The 22,054-nt window shown below is 37.6% G+C and overlaps 2 protein-coding genes across 10 annotated transcripts in view; both read left to right on the top strand.

Annotated features, from left to right (window-relative positions):
- Positions 1 to 17,838, top strand: part of LOC136840743 (glutamate receptor ionotropic, kainate 2-like) — a 297,978-nt gene extending 280,140 nt beyond the window's left edge. For 2 of the 8 annotated variants that reach the window (XM_067107569.1, XM_067107571.1), the window contains exons 18-20: positions 3,964 to 4,079; positions 9,013 to 9,168; positions 13,027 to 17,838. In XM_067107569.1, coding sequence (XP_066963670.1) covers positions 3,964 to 4,079; positions 9,013 to 9,168; positions 13,027 to 13,242 — 488 coding nt within the window. In that variant the 3' untranslated portion in view covers positions 13,243 to 17,838. Of the gene's footprint in view, positions 1 to 2,341; positions 2,458 to 3,963; positions 4,080 to 9,012; positions 9,169 to 11,961; positions 12,157 to 13,026 lie in introns of all 8 variants that reach the window. The other 6 variants (XM_067107570.1, XM_067107572.1, XM_067107573.1 and 3 more) reach the window with 5 other exon arrangements.
- A 796-nt stretch (positions 17,839 to 18,634) lies between these two features.
- Positions 18,635 to 22,054, top strand: part of LOC136840741 (Fanconi anemia group D2 protein) — a 123,944-nt gene continuing 120,524 nt past the window's right edge. Inside the window, exon 1 of one of the 2 annotated variants that reach the window (XR_010853723.1) lies at positions 18,635 to 19,193. Coding sequence is in view for 1 of the 2 variants with exons in the window: in XM_067107565.1 (XP_066963666.1) it covers positions 19,148 to 19,193 (46 nt within the window). In the remaining variant the exon portion in view is untranslated. The remainder of the gene's footprint in view (positions 19,194 to 22,054) is intronic. The other variant, XM_067107565.1, reaches the window with a different exon arrangement.

The raw sequence follows: 22,054 nt of genomic DNA, 5'->3' as shown, positions 1-22,054 counted from the left end.
TGTAATTATACATGTATACTGTATATACATATAGATAAATATATATATATACATGTACATACATATATATATTACATCACTACAAACATACATACACACATACATACATGCACAACGTAAAATGAACTTGTTTAAGAACTTAGCCACTTAGTTATCGATGTCTTTTAATTAAATTTAGATGTGTATGAAGGTAGGTTTTGGCAACTTATATTCAACATTCCCTATTTAATAATGTTTACACCAAATCCACCTCAAGTAATCATGGCAGCTAACTAAATATAAAACTTGAGCTACATAATCAACAGCTTTTGCAAAATAATTGCTGAAAACTTGCAGTGAAAAGAAGGTGGTCAGTTGTCTGGAAAACTGACTGATCAAAAACAGTTACGAGCTCAAGCAGAGTTTTATACTTACGAAAATCCACATTAGTTATAGTCTACGCATTTTAAGAATCTCGCTCGGCCACGCCCCCTTCCCCCAGCACCGTAAGTAATGCATGACATTATCGTACCGCACTTTCCGACGACATCAGTTGCTGCTTGGCTACGGCACTGATAACATCGAAAGGTCGTTCATTCAATAACTAAAGGAGGCTCTAGAACCTGTAAATTGGGACCTATTTTTGTACAGCTATTCTATCAACACACTTTTGAAAGTTTCCTCTTCACGACAACACAATTAGTAATTCTCTCTCTCTCTCTCTCTCTCTCTCTCTCTCTCTCTCTCTATGTTTAACTTGCTCATGGGAGGAGTAGTAGGCCCCAGAAGGAAGCAGCCCCCACCCATCAGGAGATGGATAGAGAGTCGGCTCACAATAGGGACAGCGCTGCCAGCCGTATGAGTAATTTCGTGAAAGGGGGGAGGGGGTTAGGTTGGGGTGGTGGGGTGGGGTAAGAAGGACGTGGGCGTGGCCGAGTGATATTCTTAAAATGCGTCGACTTTTTTTTATAGGGGCAGAAGATTATGACTGGAGTTTGCAAGTGAGGCTTCAGATCTAGATGTCATTATTAATTTCTACATTTTTATTATTTAGTCTTATACTTCTTTCATTCACGTGTACAAAAACTTAATAGACTCTTATTCCATACATACCCTGTATACTTTTCCTTGTATATCCTCAGAATACTCTATACGAACACAGTAATATTATATTTCTGTGATAATTAACCTTCTATTTTACTTGTGAATTGCTAATGACCTCTTTCTTTCAGATATTTGCCTAATGATACCTCTGTATGTAGTTATATATTTGGAGTTCCAGTTATCCTGTACTGTGGTGCATGTAAATTGTATGTGATTATGTGACATGCAATGTGTGTGTGTGTGTGTGTGTATGTGTTCGTACAGATCAGTGGTTCTTAACCTTTTTCATCCTATGATCCCCTGAGACTCTTCAGTGTATTACCGTAACCCCTACAATAAATTTTGAAATGGCTATTCCAAATATACGAAAATAAATTGTACTCTCCCGAACCCTTTGTGACCCCCTGAGAAACCCCAAACGACCCCCGGGTTAAGAACCGCTGGTATAGATACGTAGAATCTACAGGCAAAATTTTTACCAGATATGTGTGTATTTCTGATAACAAAAATAACCTTTTAACTCTTAATTTCTCCATTTATTTCCACGTTTTGGATTAGCTTGTCTTCACAAAGCACTGTAAGTCCGAAATGAAAATCAGATAAAGCAACCGTGATATTCTCTGAATCTCCATTGCGGATTCAAGGCTTTGTTAGTCACAAGCGCATCCAAAATGTGTAAATAAATCGAGATGTGAAAAGGATATATATGTGTGTGTGTGTGTGTGTATGCGTGCGTGTGTATGTGTGAGAGCTATTCTGCCCTAAAATGGAAGACTGCAGTATCTGCAAAAACACAAAACTGAGAAAAATGGTAGATACTCCCTTACCTTACTACTGATTTTGCAGATACTGCAAATGGGACCCCATTAAATACTCGTTGAAAGCACAGAAGAATCATTCTGAAACTGCAGTAACTTGTGTATTAAGTGTTTCACGAGCCCAGTAGGTGGCACATCTCAATTACGAAAATTTTGCAGATACTGCAGTTTTCAATTTTAGGACAGCATTGCCCTCTATGCCTCTTGATGTCTGTCCTATGAAAAATACGAGATAGGGCCTTTGAAACAAAATGATAACAGCAAAATAACATTTTTCCCAAGCGTGCATGCTTATCTGTAATGTTTTTCCCTCCTGTGCTTGATATTCATCTTTCTTGTACTGAATGTGAATTGTTTGTGTGCCGTGATATATTCTTTTTTTTACCGAGCGTTCGAAACCACATCTGTTTACGTTTTACCATTGAATGCAAACACATCAGGTTCCCCTTACCGAACTCTGCTGAATTCGGCTGTCCTGAGGCTGCAAGAGATGGGCAGACTCCACGCCCTTAAGCGCAAGTGGTGGATGGAAAAGAGGGGTGGGGGCACCTGTAAGGTAAAATACCCCAATTTAGCCCAGGAGGGTCTTGACTTGGTCTTGACTGGAAGGGGATAAGATCCTTCCATTTTGGCAATCCTTGTGGCTGCTCTTATTATTATTATTATTATTATTATTATTATTATTATTATTATTATTATTATTATTATTATTATGCCTTTTCTTAGAGATCTATTTGGTTCTGTTGATATTGGTTTTATTTCTTTTTTTTTTAGTATTTTCACTTGAGGTGGGACGCAAGCGAGATTAGTGCAGAAGTATAGTTGGTAGAGGCCGCTTGATTACTAAGACGTTTTCGTGATGTTTGTATACATATATATTCACTTTAGCTAAACTGTGTCACTTTTTTTGACAAGGCATTCCAGACACGTGTCTAGTAATCAAACAAACTCTAGCCATTGCAGCTTGTGGTAAATAGACCTGTGTATTTTGTGTAACAGGGCCTCAGAGACACTGGCCTGAATTAGTGCTGATTCCGAGTCAAGCCACTTCCGTTGAAAGCATTGCATGAGTGCTGTTTCTCAGTAGTCATTACCATGAGTGGATATCAAGTTCTGCCATTCCGCTAAAGCACAAGCATACAAGCACGTATACTTCCAGATCACGGATTGCATCTTCAGTTATTGTTGTGATGAAACAGCTGCTTATTATTATTATTATTATTATTATTTTCCTATTCCAGATGCATCAGTGGAGTTTTGATCACTCTCGCAGGTTGCTAGTATCACTTTAGACATAGGCAAAGCAGTTCTAGTGCTCATTGTATATTCTCCTTATTATGCCTTCTGTCCTCCATTGAGTTCTTCTCTGGTCGTAAGGATAGGGAAAAACTGTTTGGAAAGAACGAGGCAATATGCACCAAGTGGTGATATGATTTTCATTCCATTTTGATTTATCCACAGGGCATCTCGTGACGTAGAACCACGTCTCTTTGTGTGTTGCCTGTCTTTCCTAGTCCAATACGATCACTGGATTTTTCCCTCTTGATTTGCATTTTTTGATGAGCTTCTTCTTCTTCTTCTTCTTCTTCTTCTTCTTCTTCTTCTTCTTCTCGTTCTCCTCCTCCTCCTCCTCCTCCTCCTCCTTTTTCTTCTTCTTCGCCTTCGCCTTCTTCTTCTTTATCTCCTCCTCCTCCTTCTTCTTCCTCTTCTTCTTCCTCTTCTTCTTCCTCTTCTTCTTCTTCTTCACCTTCGCCTTCTTCTTCTTTATCTCCTCCTCCTCTTCCTCCTTCTTCTCCTTCTCCTTCGTTTTCTTCTTCTTCCTCTTCTTAGCCTTCTTCTTCTCCCTCTTCTTCTTCTTCTTCTTCTGCGCCTTCGCCTTCTCTTTCTCCTTCTTCTTCTTCTTCTTCTTCTTCTTCTTCTTCTTCTTCTTCTTCTTCTTCTTCTTCTTCTTCTTCTCCTTCTCCTTCTCCTCCTTCTTCTTCTTTTCTTCTTCATCTCCTTCTCCTCCTCCTCCTCCCTCGTTCAGTTTGACATTTTCTATAGCTTGAGTTCCCCCGCCCAGGCTCGCCCTACACGCACGCCATCTCGGGAGCAATCCTGAGCCTGCAGGAGAGCGGAAAACTGCAAGAACTTAGGACTCGCTGGTGGAAACACAAAAAGGGGGGCGGGCAGTGTAAAGTAAGAGAGAACAAGACGGCTGTTGGCGTCGTACATCTCTTTTTTTTTTTTTTTTACTTTCTTTTTTTTTTCCTTTTATTCCTCGTTGATGTTCACACGTCTCATCATTTTTTTTTTTCCTAGCTCTTAAACACCACCACCAATTTAACACGGTTCCTTTCTCCTCCCCCACCCTTTCTCCTCAGCCTGCCTCCTCCAACCCTCCCCCCCCCCTCCCCACAACCTCCTCCTCCCAGCCCTCAAAGAAGCTTCCTGGTATATTAAAAATCTTTCCATTTATTGTTGAATATTTTGTCTTACCGGTCAATCTTGGTTCTTTATTGGTTGAATGGTGGTGTCCTCGTCTTTGCATTTTGTTTCTGTAAAAAACAAAATTATCTGACATTAATTTAAGACATAAAAATCATTATTTTTATAGAGCGTTCTTTTTAAAAATATGCAACTGCTTATTCTGTCTCCTCAATAATATTTATTTTGTTCGTGTTTACGATTGGAAGGACGAGGAAACGCTTCACCCAAAAAGGTTTATTCTTTTTATGCAAATTTTGACCCTGTTAGAAGGAAGTATAGAAGGAAATATAATATTACATTATTAAATGTATTAAATAGCAAAGGGTATTAGTTTTGGATTAATAAAGAGAAGAGAATACACCTAAAGAACCGAAATTGCTAAAAAGTAATATCCCATATCATAAATTCCGCCCAATAATCCGCTCTATGTTTTGAATGAGTCTGTGCTAACAATCGTCCGCTAAGAAACATTATTATAAATATACACATTATGTATATATAAATATATATATATATATATATATATATATATATATATATATATATATATAAAGTGCTTTTCAGCTGATACAAAAAATACTCTTCGACTTGACAGAATTTTAATTGTGTTTCTCACCAAGGTATGACTCAAAGCGCCGTATATTACCTTTTTTTTTTTTTTTTTAATTCCGTCTTACATATTCCTTTCCCTGTTTTCTGGGATGATATTCACTGCCTGTGTATGCATACATGTACATGTATGATGGAGGGTATATACATAATAACCTTATGAGTACACTTTATGTGAAGTGGCAAAGGTAGGGTACTGAATTGTAGTTGTCTGCGAAAGAAAACTATTGTGCCGGCTTTGTCTGTCCGTCCGTACTTTATTCTGTCCGCCCCCAGATCTTAAAAACTACTGAGGCTAGAGGGCTGCAAATTGGTATGTCGATCATCCACCCTCCAATCATCAGACATACCAAATTGCAGCCCTCTAGCCTCAGCAGTTTTTATTTGATTTAAGGTTAAAGTTAGCCATAATCGTGCTTCTGGCTACGACATAAGACAGGCCACCACCGTGCCGTGGTTAAAGTTTCATGGGCAGCGGCTCATGCAGCATTACATCGAGACCACCAAAAGATAGATGTATTTTCGGTAGCCTTGATTATACGCTGTAGCTGCTGTACAGAAAACTCGGTTGCGCAGGAGAAACTTCGGCGCAATTTTGCCTTTTTTTTTTTTTCTTTTAATTTTATTTATTTTTTTTTCCTCCAATACAACTCAGCTGAACTTGAAAGGACCAGAACATAATGATGATATTATTAAGGATTTCGGAAGGACTCGGGGGCGGTTGGAGCCAGTTATATCAATCGAAATAGGAAATTCTTTGGCAGACTCATTTGCTTTGTGCCACGGTACCCAAGTTCTTATTTACTAATTATATTCACGCAGCACCTTATAAGATTGTTGTTTTCCCCGTTGCTTCAGTTAATCATTATTGAGTATAAGTCATTATTTTTGTCACTCTAATAATGATAATTGTTATTCATGACTAATACGGCTACTGTTTGTTGCAAGACCTGAGAGACTCAATTGCTACAATTTTAGTTTTTTTTCCTCGAATAGAATAGATTCTAGAATTTAGGCCAAAGACCATTCCCTGGGACCTATGAGGTCATTTGCCCTGAAACAGAAATTAACGGTAAGAAGGTTCGAAAGGCGTAACAGGAGGAAAACCTCAAAGCAGTTGCACTGTGAAGTGAATATGAACGGAGGTACGGTAAAAGGAATGAATGCGGTTGCAGCTAGGACCGAAGGGACGCTACAGAGTCCCTGAAGTAACGCCTACACTGCACCGCGTGAGGTGCACTGACGGCACTAAACCCCCCCCCCACGGCGATTTTTTTTTTTTTTTCTCTCGAAACTTTTGGGGGAATGTCGAGAAGGTTGTCTCACCGGGGGAAAAATTAGGTCTCAGAATTTAATTAATCTCTCCATGAAGTTTTTACTGAGACTTTTTTTTTTTTACTCTTTTTATTTTGACAGTCTAGCTCGGCCTCCATTGAGAGCAGACTCGCCGTCCGGTTTATAATTCTGTAGCCATTCTCAAGATATGTTTATTCTTGCGTAAATACTCGGAGATCTTCGTATGAACTTTAGGACAATGAAGATGAGGGAATAAAATAATTGTTCCAGGTCTCAAAATTTTATGTATATGTATATGTATATATATATATATATATATATATATATATATATATATATATATATATATATATATATATATGTATATATATATATGCCGCCCTTTTTCTGTCAGCCCTCAGATCTTAAAAACTTCTAAGGCTAGAGGGCTGCAAATTGGTATGTTGATCATCCACCCTCCAATCATCAAACATATCAAATTGCAGCCCTCTAGCCTCAGTACTTTTTATTTTATTTAAGGTTAAAGTTAGCCATAATCGTGCTGCTGGCAACTATATAGATAGGCCACCGGCGGGCCGTGGTTAAAGTTTCATGGACCGCGGCTCATATAGCATTATACCGAGGCCGCCGAAAGATAGATCTATTTTCGGTGGCCTTGATTATAGGCTTTAACGGCTGTACAGAAAACTCGATTGCGCCAAAGAAACTTCGGCGCTTTTTTTCCTTGTTTTTACTATATAAAAATTCTAAATATTTCACAAGGTCATTGTGAATTTATGATATTGCCCGTATTATTATTATTATTATTATTATTATTATTATTATTATTATTATTATTATTATTATTATAGCTTCATCTACCGCACGTTGTGAAAATGTTATTTTTATTTTTTTATTTTGTCTTTCATTTGTAGTAAATACAACGATTACTGAGTGTAAAGATAATCTTGATAAAGGAGCTAATAAAGAATGAGTATCTCTTGACATAATCTCGGTAAAGGAGCTAATAAAGAATTAGTATTTCTTGATATAATCTCGATAAAGGAGCTAATAAAGAATTAGCATTTCTTGATATAATCTCGATAAAGGAGCTAATAAAGAATTAGCATTTCTTGATATAATCTTGATAAAGGAACTAATAAAGAATTAGCATTTCTTGATATAGTCTTGATAAAGGAGCTAATAAAGAACTAGCATTTGTTGATGTAATCTTGATAAAGGAGCGCATAAAGAATGAGTATTTCTTGATATAATCTCGATAAAGGGGCTTACAAAGAATGAGTATTTCTTGATATAATCTCGATAAAGGAGCTAATAAAGAATGGGTATTTCTTTATATAATCTCGATAAAGGAGCTAATAAAGAAATAGCATTTATTGATATAATCTCGATAAAGGAGCGAATGAAGAATTCGCATTTCTTGATATAATCTCGATTAAGGAGCTAATAAAGATTGAGTATTTCTTGATATCTCGATAAAGGAGCTAATAAAGAATGAGTATAAAGCTTTGGCATTATTCCTAATATCACAATCATTTTTTTTTTCTTATTTGTCAAGCAAGAACTGTTGCAAAGTGCCTGTGAGTGAAGCTATATGCTTTATATGCGCTTTCATCTGTCGTGGCGGTCAGTGTTTGAATAGTAGTAAGTTTCAGAATATTTTCCCTTCAAAATAACATAAAATTTTATTTATTTTCATATATTTATTATGTCTTCAGCAGCTTCCGTCATGAGAATCACTGTTGCCATAATGAAAATGCGCAAATGAAGTAGGTCTTTACTGCTTATACGGTACATGTGAATGCTGGTAATACTTTTGTGTCTTTTCATTCATTATTTTTCTTTTTCTTTGGCTTTTATTATCATTCTGCTTCTTTTGCCATTTCTGCTTATTAGTCCCGTGGGCTTTTTTTTTCACTGACTGTTGAATGTTTTTCCAAATATTTTTATTTCTCGATTTCTTCCTTCGATATCGGTTAGATATGGATTAAAAAATATTATTATTAATACTTTTCATCAGATTATTAATTTAAACTTCCTCCTTAAGAATTAAGTCATAGTTTCAGAAATATTATACATCAGAATAAAGTTAAAATCTTTTATATAAAAAAGGATGTTTTTTCTTTGAATTGCTGAGAGTGTAGGTACCAAATTAACTTGTTTCATTTTATTATATAATTATGTAGGGTAAATTAAATCCGATCTCTCTCTCTCTCTCTCTCTCTCTCTCTCTCTCTCTCTCTCTCTCTCTCTCTCTCCATTGGGAAACACTTTCCATCTTCTCTCTCTCTCTCTCTCTCTCTCTCTCTCTCTCTCTCTCTCTCTCTCTCTCTCTCCATTGAGAAACACTTTCCATTTCTCTCTCTCTCTCTCTCTCCACTGAGAAACACTTTCCATTTCTCTCTCTCTCTCTCTCTCTCTCTTTCTCTCTCTCTCTCTCTCTCTCTCTCTCTCTCTCTCTCTCTCTCTCTCCCTCCCTCCATTGAAAAACACTTTCCGTTTCTCAATATCTCTTTCTCGCTCTCTCTCTCTTTGCCACTGAAAAACTCTCTCTCTCTCTCTCTCTCCACTGAGAAACACTGTCCATTTCTCTCTCTCTCTCTCTCTCTCTCTCTCTCTCTCTCTCTCTCTCTCTCTCTCTCTCTCTCTCTCTCTCCCCACCCCCACCCCGTTTTCCACTGAAACACTGTCCATTTTCTTCCCCTCCATCCCGCTTCGCGTCCGTCGAACACGACAGGACGACGCGAGCAAAAGTTCGTCGAAGGCCAACGAACTCGGCCTGAGCAACGTCGGGGGCGTGTTCGTGGTCCTGCTTGCCGGGATGGGACTTGCCTCCGTCGTCGCCGTGTGCGAGTTCGTCTGGAAGTCCCGGAAACTCGCCACCGAAGAACACGTGAGTTACATTAATTGAGTGAGCATTCTGACCTGGCTGGCTGGCCGAGAGAAGGCTTTTGATTTTTTTTTTTTTTTTTTTTTTTTTTGTGGGGGGGGTGCCCGCCCCCACCCCATTTTTTTCCCTTGTGATTCCTAGCTGAGAGAAGGCTTTTGTTTTTTGGGGGGAATTGCCCCCCGCCCCCCTTTTTTTCTTGTGATTCAACCCTTTTTTTTTTCCTGCCTTGCTGTATAGTTTTCACTGTCGGTAGGTAGTGTTTGCTTTCTCTCTCTCTCTCTCTCTCTCTCTCTCTCTCTCTGTCTCTCTCTCTCTCTCTCCTCAGATCCCTTTTTAATCGAGAGAAGTTCAAGGAAAGTGATGAGAGTTGATGACTTAAATATGATAATAATAATTGCATGAGCAGTGGTTTAATAGGTTCTTGTAAATATGCGATATATATATTATACATATATATATATATATATATATATATATATATATATATATATATATATATATATATATATATATATATATATATATATATATATATATATATATATATATATATATATATATATATATATATATATATATATATATATATATATATATATATATATATTCAGCCTGCATTTATGTAGAGTATGTATGTACTGAGTATGTGTGTGTGTGTGCGCGCGTATATTGAATTCAAACATGCAAGCCTATGTTCCAGTGGATTTTTTATAACCAACGTGTATTAAACGAAGAAAAGAATCAATTCATTTTTGGCGGAGGCTTAAATTCGCGTCATACAGACTCGCATCGCCAAAAATTCTTTCCCCGCCCATTTAGTAAATTTTCAAAGTGGATGCGCATTGATCCAGTAACGCTAATTTATTACGAAAAGATAATGGGAATTCCGAAAACTCGTTATGCATGCTTGCCGTTCAGAAGAGTTTTTTTTTTTATTTTTATCTTTTATAAATAGGCCATTAAGCTGACTGATATTATTACGTGGGGCTGCCGTGTTTGAATAGAAAACGGGAGGAAGTACAACAACTTTTATCAAGTCAAAGAAGGCGATGCTCTGTTCAAATTTGCGTTTCTTTCCCAAGAAGAAAATTATTTAAATGTTTTCTTCTTCGTTTAATTTAATTTCCCGAGGTTTTTGGACCTTTCTTGCTCAAAGATATGCCTTGGATAGATAACATTGTTTTGTCGTATAGAAGATGACATAGACGAATTTTGAAGTATGTCATAAACCACCAACTTGTGAATTATATTTCTTCAGTGAGTGAAATTGAACTTCTAAATGGATTAATTAGGGATCTAATTATTATTATTATTATTATTATTATTATTATTATTATTATTATTATTATTATTATTATTATTATTATTCTGAGCATTACTCTAGACCCATTTCAAATCTCTCTTCTTCTTTCAAGTGTTCCTGCATGATTGCTATACCTTCTTTGGAAGCATTGTTGTCAATGGTTTATTCATTTCGCTTTATTTTCATTTTGATTACGCTAGATTCCTTCACATAGTGTTGAGACGTGCCAGTAGGACCCATTTTTATAGTTCATTTATGTAAATTATGTCCCAATATTAATGTATCAACAAAAGCTGGAGGAACAGAGGAAACTAATTAGCATTAATGGACACTGAGAAACATGAGTATTTAATCAACTTTTAACAGGATACAGAACCTTCTGTCTTTCGTGTTTAAAATCTAAAGAAATTCCTGAAGCTAGTTTTGTCTGTTCCTCAAGTCTTTGTTGTCAATCCTTCTACGTTCTGTCAAGGAAAAATCATGTCCAAGAATTTATGTGACTTTATGGCCAATTTTTATAGAAATCTGCAATTACTGTATGTACCCCCACTCCCTTTTTGTATTACAAGCCTAGCCTTAGTAACTGTCTTGAGTACTGTCCGTTCCTTCAGTATATGTGTTTCCCAAACTCTGTGCAAGCACTGTATGTCTGATCATGCTTTGGGACGACCGTTTCGTCTGAACGAACCTCTGTAGAAAGACCCTTATCTTCCATTCTTGGTTCTTGAAATCTTTACTTGATTGTTTCTTTTCATTCAGAACGCCACTGTAGATTTTGTTCTTGTGTAGCACAGAGCGTCTCTTGACCTGCAATCGTGCCCCAACCTAGATATGTTATTCCTCTTTTTTTATTTTGCTTCTTATTCCTGCGTCAGGAAACATGTCGAGCTGTATGTGAACAAGCAGTGTATATACGTTTTTGTAAACGGTCCAGGAAAGACGTCATTTTCCCTTTATGCTGTGCTAAGCCAATGTGGAATATGGACATGTCTGAGTCATTTGCTTTGTTTCAGTATTTCTCTGGAGAAATCCTCTGAAATTGCAACTCTCTCTTGTTTCTGTTGTTGCCCCTTCAGAATTTGCCATTCACCTTGTGAGCAATCCTGGTCAAAGGACCCCCCGAAGGCCTTATACCGTGCGGAATCTCCCTCAGAGATCGAACTAGCGACTGGCAGCTCTCTCTGTCTCCTCCCATCCTTCCAGACTGCTTTACAACACGACCCAAAAAGTAGCAGACTCACCCCCTTCCTTTGATTTCAGTGACTTCTCTTGTGTATCGTCCCTAGGCCTATAAGTGCTAGAGCCACTGTTACTCCAAATGCTATGGCTGCAACTGACTGCTATATCCTTATTTAACGCGACTGAGTTATTGCGGTTAAACGCACTTCTCTGTGATAAGCTCGAATCGAAAGCAGAAAGGTCCTCTCCCACCCCCTGTGTTGGCCTAATTAAGTCGTCAGAGCTTCTAGTACTTACCTATTTACCACCCCCAGGCTTCCGTTTGGACAGAGATGAGCAAGGAACTGAAACTGGCCCTCTCTTGCGACACGCCCTCCAAGCCCATCCGCAAGGACATGCCTGAACGGGAAAATGGGACCTCCTACCTCTCCCTAAACACCTACGGAACGCCTTATACCACATCCCAGTACTCCTTTCCTTGTAAAGAGCCACTTTCCTGACAACTGCCGGTGAGTGAAACACGAATGTCCTTTTTTATTTTAAAATCCTTTTTTTAGGTTCGTTTTTCTTTACTGGTACATCTGCCGTTCAGGTGGTGGTAATGACAAAGAGAGAAGCATTGCAAGACAGTATCGCAGCGAGGTGTTTGGCTGACACAGTCATTGTGTTTGCTGAGGGTCAAATCATCGTGCCTGATTTTACAGTAATGTCGAGAGTAGGCCTATAGGATGGCATGATCCAAGGGGGCAGATATACTGTAGAGTTTGTTACACAGTCCTTAGACTAGATGCTCGCAGAATCTAAATAATATTTCCTCAATGGAAAGAGAAGTTATTTATTTTTTATTGCTTGTTAATATGGAAAGAGAAGTTACTCATATTTTAATGGTTGTTAAACGGCTAAGAACAGCTTAAAGGGACGTCAGGCGCATTTCTGCTTTGATTGATTGTCATGAGAATCACTGTAAATTGAATACACAAACAACATCATAATCATTTTAGATTTTAGGCTTTGGAAGCTGGGATATTTTAATTTCCAATTGGTCTTCCCATGGTAATGAAATAGATTTATGATACACACATTGACCCACTCTTGGCTCGAAACCCTAGTTCGATTCTTGGTTACTTTTGCCATCCTTTGCTCTAAACCACAAATTTTATTTGATCTCACGTCATAGTGAATTAGAAGTTTTAATGTATATACGTAATTTAGGTGACTTAACATTCTCCCCATGCGGGTGCATTTTTTAACTCCCAGTAAAATCATATACACACACACACACACATATATATATATATATATATATACACATACACATAATGAACTTGGGTACCACAGTACCTCACGAAAACATGTTTCTCATTGTGCCTCTCCGACAGGACCTGCCCCCTCGGAACTCCCCTAGCAAATACATCCCTCCGGAGGAGGTTCCTGCCTCTTCCCTGACCACGGTGAGGAGCTCACAGTCTCTGGACAGGTTGTCGAGGGGCTCCGCCCCCACCGAAATCTCCGAGGCCACGGGTCACGAGATACCACCAGAGCGTTCGTCCCTTCAGTCTCCCGACCTTCCCTTCCAGCTCATCTCCACTGTATGACACTAGGGCAGCCAAGGTCACCGCAAAGAGGTCCACACTGCGTTGATTCACATCGCCCATACGCAGTTATAATGGTCATCGGAAGTAGTGGGAAAGTTAGACACGAGTCGGGTTGTGGCAGCTTTCAGCGCGATGACGTCACGCGAGCCGAAGGTTCGCGGTGCGATGACGTCACGCGAGCAGAAGGCTCACAGTGCGATGACGTCACGCGAGATGAAGGCCCCTAGGGCGATGACGCCACGCGAGCCGAACGTTCTTAGATTTTTCTTTCTTTTTCTTTTTTTGAGTCTTTCGATGACGTTATGTTCCCTTTGGTTTATCCGCTGAGAATTGGTATCTTCATTCGTGGCAATATCGTGGTGTGCATTAGGCAACTTTCTATTTTTCGTTGGTATTATGAAAAGACTTTTTTGACTTCCTGTACTCATGGAAAACATCGATTTAGAAGAATGTTTTTTTTAATCGAATGCAGGATCGTGCTGGATAGCCATACCCGCCTTGTCCGTATAAGGTAAATTTACTGTAAGGAAAGGGCCACTTACAAAGACAGCAAATAAAATGTAAACTCCAAGAAATAAGGCATAAATGAACAAAACGCCATTTTGCTCATACTGGTGCGTGTAAACAAATAAACAATTTCTTCCTCCAGCGGTGACCAGGTGCTCTTGCTTGATCAAGAAACAATAACTTTCAACAAAATGGCTTTGAGAGCCTTCGGTGCGTGGGTTCTCGTTGTGTACTTCACTTTGATCGTATGTGGGTGTTTTATGTGAGGGGAAAAATATATAGAGAGACTTTTCCTTTCGATTAGAATATTACGTAACGAAGAATGAACTTGGAAAAGGATGAATATAGAGTGAATGTCGCGTCTCATGGCGAACCATTTCTCGCGCCATAGAATCGTTTTTGTTATTAGATGTTCTGGTGTATGGAAGCTGCTCGATCTTCAAAGCACTGGAATATTCATAAATGTCTGAAAAATTATGGGACCAATGAGGAAAACATTTTCGTATTAGTGGAAAGAGTTGCAGAGAAACCTGAGAAAATGAAAGTTTTACATATATATGCAGATAAACTAATTGAAAGTAGACTAGACATTGCTTGTCACGTGTGATCTATGAATATAAGAAAATATGCTTTGGAAAAATGTCTATATATACGAACGTGTTTTGGGAAGTTAATGGAAATACGACTACACAGAAAATATAATTAAAGGGAAAATATTAGTTTTTTATATATATATATATATATATATATATATATATATATATATATATATATATATATATATGGAGGCATACATAAATACAGTGATAATGGCTTGCCTAATTAATGTATACAAAAGTGTATTGGATTTTTATTTACAAATATACAAATTAAGTTTTATCTGAACGTAAATAACCAAAACTGTGTTTCAGAAACTTCAGCGTGTTCAGAAAATTCAAGAGGCGAAATAAACAAAAAAAGTTTGTCGCTGGAAAATTCATTCACGAACGGGCCATCAAAATGGAAATGTATTATAATGTGAAACGTTAGCATACATATGTATAATTTTTGCGAAAATGTGATACGTAAAATAAAATGACTTACGAAATAATGAAGTTACCGAAATAATAGTTACTAAAATGTGCTGGAATTGCTTAGATGTACTGAAAGCGAAAATGTGCAAAGTATTGTGTATGTAATTCTTATTTTTTTAATAGCTCCTTTCATTCGTTTGCGTCTATCATATTTGGTTGATAAACTTCCATCTTGCTTTCACACTTCAGAGGTTATAAGAAACTAGCAATTTCACTTTGAAATGCGGGGTTATGCCTGCTGTGTGAGTTCCTAAGTACAGTGTATGCCTATTTCATTTATGAATGTCAAATTACAATCATGAATGTCAGGTTAAAATAACCCAAATAGGTTTCCCTTAGCTTAAAATGTTGGGAACCCAGCAGCTCCCCTTTTGGGGACTCACCCCTACTTTTTCCTCCTATTATTTCTCTTTATTATCAGTCCTTCAAGCCCGGGCTAGTTTAATAGTGCTCTTTAGTTTCCCGTCCCGCCTCCCTTTCAATTTTAGGAAATTGTTTATCATTATTTGTAAGACGATGGTCGAATCTATTAATTAATAAATTACTGATACATTTTTCTTGTGATGGTTGTAAGGGTGACAAAAATGGCGGTCAATTGGCTATACAATTTTCCACTTCGCAAAAAAATGATTTTTCATCGATGGTAAGAGGTGGCCAATATTTACCTTTGTTTATCCAATTTAATTCATGTCAAAATTATCACCGAGGCCAGTTTATTCTGTTTTACCTGTATTGTGTCAACCTAACTCATAATAACTAATATTTATAACCAGATTTTACCATATTGATCACACACACAAAAAACTGGTATCTGTAGATGTATACAGTATTTGTTGGCGAGTTTTTGTGTTCGGTCAAAATATGTGATCAACTGGTTTCAGTGGTTTAGTGTTTACTTTCCGTTGCAAACAGAATAAAAGTTTGACCTCGCCTCGTATAGACGGCCTTTAAGAGCCGTAAGCGAATTATTTTATGGTTAGCCAACAGAGTTTTGTTATGAGGCCAGAAAAAAGCGGAGAAACTGAGAGAACTTCGTGTTGTTGTTTTTCCTTGTTGTTTTTTTTCCGGCATAAAGGTTGATATGCGTTTGGAACATCATTTTCGACCTTTATTCTTAACTTATTCACTCTGGTCATAAAGGTTGAACACATATTTGGAACGCCATTTTCGACCTTTATTCATAACTTATTCACTCTGGTCATAAAGGTTGAACACATATTTGGAACGTCATTTCCGACCTTTATTCATAACTTATTCATTTGGTCATAAAGGTTGAACACATATTTGGATCGTCATTTCCGACCTTTATTTATAACTTATTCACTCTGGTCAAAAAGGTTGGTCCATATTTGGAACACATCATTTCCGACCTTTATTCGTAACTTATTCACTCTGGTCATAAAGGTTGAACACATATTTGGAACGCCATTTTCGACCTTTATTCATAACTTATTCATTCTGCTCATAAAGGTTGGTCCATATTTGGAACATCATTTCCGACCTTTATTTATAACTTATTCACTCTGGTCATAAAGGTTGAACACATATTTGGAACGCTATTTTCGACCTTGATTCATATCTTTTTTTTCTTTTGGTACATTCAAATGAAATTACAATTGCCCGGGCCACTTACAACCTAAAGCCGTCTTCATATATGCAGCTTGTCTTAGTAGGCATCTGACTGCCATGTGTATTTTTCTATTTATTGTCAGTGATATCTTGTTTTAAGATTCAGATTTTATTTTGCGTGTAAATTCACAAAACACCCGCAACTTCCTACATGTATGGCCTTTGAGTGAAATTACTTATGTATTTATTTGTATATTTATTATTTATTCTGGCTGTGCAATTCAGATGGGAAAGCTTACCACCAAAATAATTCTTATAGTCGACATTTTTAAGACTTAAGATTTGAACTGTGTTGTAATATTCTCCGTGCAAAATCATGCACTGTTTCTCACATTGAGTGATTTGACACAAAACAAGAAGACTTCTTCGACATCCCAGTACAGCTGAAGACCTTTCTAAAATAGTGTATAAAGCATGTGACGTTTGATGACAGTCTGTACTGTATTTCAGTGTGTTGTCAATGGCGTCTCCAGTCAGTCAAGAAATATTTTTGGGTCTTCCATTTGTAATGTGACGAGGACAAATACTAGTGTGATTCACGTAGCATGTAGTACGGTATACCACCTACTATCCATTTCAGGGGCCTAGAGTCATTGTTTTTCTCAAATATCTTTCAAGCTTATTATTTGATCGAAATGATACTTTGACACAGTGTACAAGACACCTCCCGTTAATTTTTGGTAACATAGTGCATTGTCAGATTGTGTTAGTTAAGGCGTTTTTTTACTCTTGACTTACATGGTGTTGCCAAGCATCACCAAACTATGCATTCGAACGTTCCTCCCTCTCCCTTTCCCCTCCTCATCCCTCCCCCAACCCACTTTCGTGGCCTTCCAATCCCCGCCCCCTTTTCTTGTCTATGGGGATAGCGGACGTTCGATTGCGTAGATTAGTCCTGCTGACTCATGCGACTTTACCTCGAAAAGTCAAGAGTAAACGCCTTAATTAAAACCATTTGACAATGCACTATGTTACCAAAATTAACGGGGGCCATCTTGTACACTGTGTCAAAGTAGCATTTCGATCATATAATTAGTTTGAAAGATATTTAAGAAAAACGATGAATAGCGGTTCCTGAGGTGGATAGTAAAGGGGTGTACCAAATGTCGATGTATTTTTAAAAATAAAAAACTTCCATCAGTCACCAGTGACGTGGAGAAGACCTTTTACGGAAGAATTCTGTGAAAGCTGTTTTACTGTTCAATGCGCTTGTAACATTCACTTTTGGTGAAATAAAAAAAAAAAATGTGTAGTGTTAGAATCTATGAGGTGTCGCTGGATGTGTCGAGGGCAAATAATAAAGAACATTTGAAGGGCATTAAATATTCTGTACTTTAACTGTTTGTATACGAGTTGTTTCTTAAAAATATAGAACGTTCATTTTGTTGTTTGTCGTTTTAATTTCCTTGTGTATATTTGTGAATCCGGGTAAAAAAGTCACGGAAAAAATGTCACGGGAAAAAAGTCATGGGAAAAAAGTCACGGGAAAAAAGTAATGGGAAAAAAGTCACGGGAAAAAGGTCACAGGGGAAAAAAGTCACATTAATCTTTCCTAGATAGTGCCCCCCCCCCAACAACAAGGGGTTTTAACCCGGTATGTATCCACCTTTGCGGCTTGTCTAGTAGAATCCCGTTGGGGATTTCCGTATAAGCATTAAAAAAAAGATTGTTAATATCATAAAGATAATGACCCCCAAGAAATATTGTAAATTTTTCCCTGTGACTTTATTACCGGCCACCATAAATTAGAGACTTTTTTCCTAGCCAAAATTGTGACTTTTTTTTCCTGCGACTTTTTTCCCTGTGACTGTATTACCGGCCGCCATTTTTGTCTGTATAAATGAATTGGTACTCGTCAAAACAGATTTATACTAGATGTTGCCTCACTGATTTGCTAACTTCGTTTACCATAAGATGTAAAAGCAAATTCGATTTCCTTGGTTTTAATGGTTATAAAAAAATTATAAAAAAAAAACAGCAGACTGGTAAAGGCTAAGGCTGCGCCCACGTCTGAAGCGGAGAAACAACGGGCAAAGTTCTGTCTAGTTTTTTTCGTATGACTATCGAAGTAACGAGTAATATCATCAACACCCATATCTTTGGGATGTGAGAAGCGATGTATATAATGACGGTCCATTTTCTCGTACAGCAATCACTCTTGCTGCCGTCAGCACTGCTCAACTGTCATCGTTTGGACACCAGCATAAAAACTTACCAATCTTTGCTCGATGAGAAGCAAGGTTCGGTCGTATGGACGCAGCTTAACTCTCACGAAAGTATAAACCCCGAGAAAGCTATGTCAATTCTTTGGCAAAATTACTGTGGGCCTTGAATGCTCAAGCCGAGTACCAATCAACTAGTGTTACCAACTTTAGAACAAGCTGCTGAAGTCAGTCTACATTCCTCAGAATAGAATGGAAAGTTCTCAATTCAGTCTGGCTGTAGAGACGAAGACGCTTGGACTATGTGTGTTCTGCTTCTATGACATATCATTGTTCGCGTTTTTTGGCATTGTTTGTCACGGGTTACCTTAAAAAACATAAATTTGACTTGTAAACTGGTCGTTTTTCGTTTGGAATAACGTCATGAGTGTTTGAATTTTCTTCTGTATGCCTCGTGTGTGGATGTAGGCCTACCCGCGTGGATTAAATTTATGCACACACATCCACGTTCGTCTGTGTCATCAACGAAGCAAAATGGACGAATCATTTTACAGCGCTGAGGAGAGCAACGCCGTCGAAGGTAAGATGGATATTTCGATTTTGGTTGTCTTGGGTACAGGATCAAGTAGCACTCATATCTTAGAATATACAATTTAGGCCAAGCGCTGGGACCATGAGGCTTTGATCCGCTTGGGGTTAGTACTAGACACGGCGTCCCAAGGAACTTCCGCCATGTCTTAACGGCCGTAAACTTCAGATGGCCTAAAGTTGTGACGGCCTAACAGGTTCCCGGCCGAAAATAATACGGCCTAATCGTCTCGAACTCATTATCATTACTCTTGATTTATGTGTGACGAGAGATAGAGCAGTCGGTCATTGATTAAGTAAGGAATGAGTTCATTTTGAAATCGAAAAGCCTATCGTCTTATTATCTGTTGCTAAGTTGGTAAAACCACCTATGGAAGTTGACTTAATCAGTGAAAGTGTTACGTAGGGAAGTTAAGGAAGATATAAAACAATACTTTCACTATTGACAAGATGAGTTGAAGCCCGATAGTTTAGAAGCAGTTGTTGGTGACTGTCATCCACCCCTTACACACCTGCACACACTCACATGCACACTAACTACACTTATATATACGAAAAAATATGCTTGAACAGTTCACTAGTTTCTTGCGAATTCATTTTCATCGATTATAAACTCAAGTAGAAATGAAGTAATGATGCTTCGATTTTATTTACACAAGCGAAATTTGAAATGAATTGCCGTTACAGCTAGTGATTTATCGAATGGAATAGCTAGAGATAGCATTGCTAGTTCTATTTTACTTTGATAGCAGTGGGTTTATCCTTTTCCAAATAAGCCGCGAATATGGAAAATGAGGAAGTGTCCAGTTCGCGAAGTATTAGTTCGGGGAATTGTTTACCGAGATTGGGTTCTGTTTAGTCTCAGGGTCCAAACTGTAGTACGATGTTGACTGTAATTCTTGATTCGATATCCGCATATGCTGTATACAGTTTCATCTGAAACATGCACAAACATATAATGTATATGTATATACATACATACATATATACGTACATACATATATATCTTAGTCACACTAAGTTCCCACCATTCAGTAATGCTCCCCGCGTTCTCCGCGCTAGCTAGCCGCTTGCATATACGGATAGCCCACTCTCTCTCTCTCTCTCTCTCTCTCTCTCTCTCTCTCTCTCTATCTATCTCTCTCTCTCTCTCTCTCTCTCTCTCTCTCTCTCTCTCGTGTCAGCCCCATTAAATCCATTACATCTCCTGATCCAACAGCGCCGGAGGTTTCATCGCCACCTGTGACCGGTTTGCCATTAGCGCCATAACGGTTATGGCAGGTAATTGCTCTCGTCCCATTGTCTTCGCCATGCCTCGTATCAATTGCCGAGGCGCTTCTGGTAATTATTACCGGGCGTCTCCTCGTATTTCTCCTGCTTTGTTCCGTTTTTAAATGCGAGATTACTGTAGCCGCGGCGTTTGGGATGTAGGCCTAATGATGTTTGTGCATGATTGTGTGTGTGTGTGTGTGTGTGTGTGTGTGTATGTGTGTCTGTGATAGGTTGATGGCATTAGGTTTCTTTTTTAAAAATTGTTGCTATATACTGTATATATATACTGTATACGGTATACATGTATATATATATATATATATATATATATACATATATATATTTACTAACAGGGCCTCATTGAAACTGGACGGTATCTAGCGGAGATGTTTATTTAAAAAAAAGGGTTCAAATCTTAGCTCTGGAAAGGTTATAACTTTTTTTTTTTTTAATAAATATCGGCTGATACCATCAATTCATTAATTCTATTTAAATATTATGTATTAATGCACAGAACAATTGTGTAAGTGATAAAGTTGATATATATATATATTATATATATATATATATATATATATATATATATATATATATATATATACTGTATATATATATATTTTTATATGTACATATATATACAGTATATATATGGTACTAGGTTTCTTATTTAAGAACTGTGACTACCATTGTGTTTACTCTATAACAGTGGTTCTTAATCTTTTTATTACCACGCCCCCTCTCCAGAGTTGGTCCTTCCCTCGACGGCGGCCCCCCCCCCCCCGCCTTGCATCTATGAATAAAATTCCCTCGCAGATTTAAAGGAAAATAAAAAAAAAATAGAAAGAGGTGTTTTTATTCTTTTGGGAATGAATTAGATACTTGACACTGCTTCTTAGCGACTCTTGTTAAGAGAATAACGAATATAATTAGAGAATTTTTAATTTTTCCTTAGGGCTCGCGTCCGCTCTGGAAATTACTGGGGCCCCCCTATGGAGCCACACACCCCCCCTCCCCGTTGAGGACCACTGCTCTATAACGCGTGTGATAAACGGTTGCATTTCAAATTAGCAAATTGTCTGAACATGTGTCTTTGGGAAGAACTTATACTTCTGCATAGCTGGGATTTTGATCATGCTGTCTTGAGTACGCAATTACAAAGCGGTTTTACTATCATTTTTTTTTATTATTTGATGCAAATATTATTTTTGATCGTACATAGCCTGCACTTCATTTTAGATACAAAAAAAATAAGAAGGTTGAGTCTGACATTTGTTTAGGGAGAGTATCATAGATTTTTGTATGAAATAATTTTTTGCACATGTCTTGCACTCAGGAAGAATGCAATTTGCAGCTGAAATGAACTGTTATGCTCTTCCAATATCTGTTTGAGAAAAGTCATAGCGTTGACTCGTTCTGTTATTCTGCCTTAAAGCTCCTTAAATATATATTTTATATGTATATATAAATATATACATATATCTATATATATACCTATATATTGAATATAAATATACATACATATATACTATATATCTATGTTATATATATACATTTATTTATAATTTATATATATATAGATAT

The sequence above is a fragment of the Macrobrachium rosenbergii genome, chromosome 8, assembly GCF_040412425.1.
Source record: "Macrobrachium rosenbergii isolate ZJJX-2024 chromosome 8, ASM4041242v1, whole genome shotgun sequence".
In the NCBI taxonomy this organism is placed as follows: domain Eukaryota; kingdom Metazoa; phylum Arthropoda; class Malacostraca; order Decapoda; family Palaemonidae; genus Macrobrachium; species Macrobrachium rosenbergii.
This window is presented reverse-complemented; position numbering and strand designations above follow the sequence as displayed.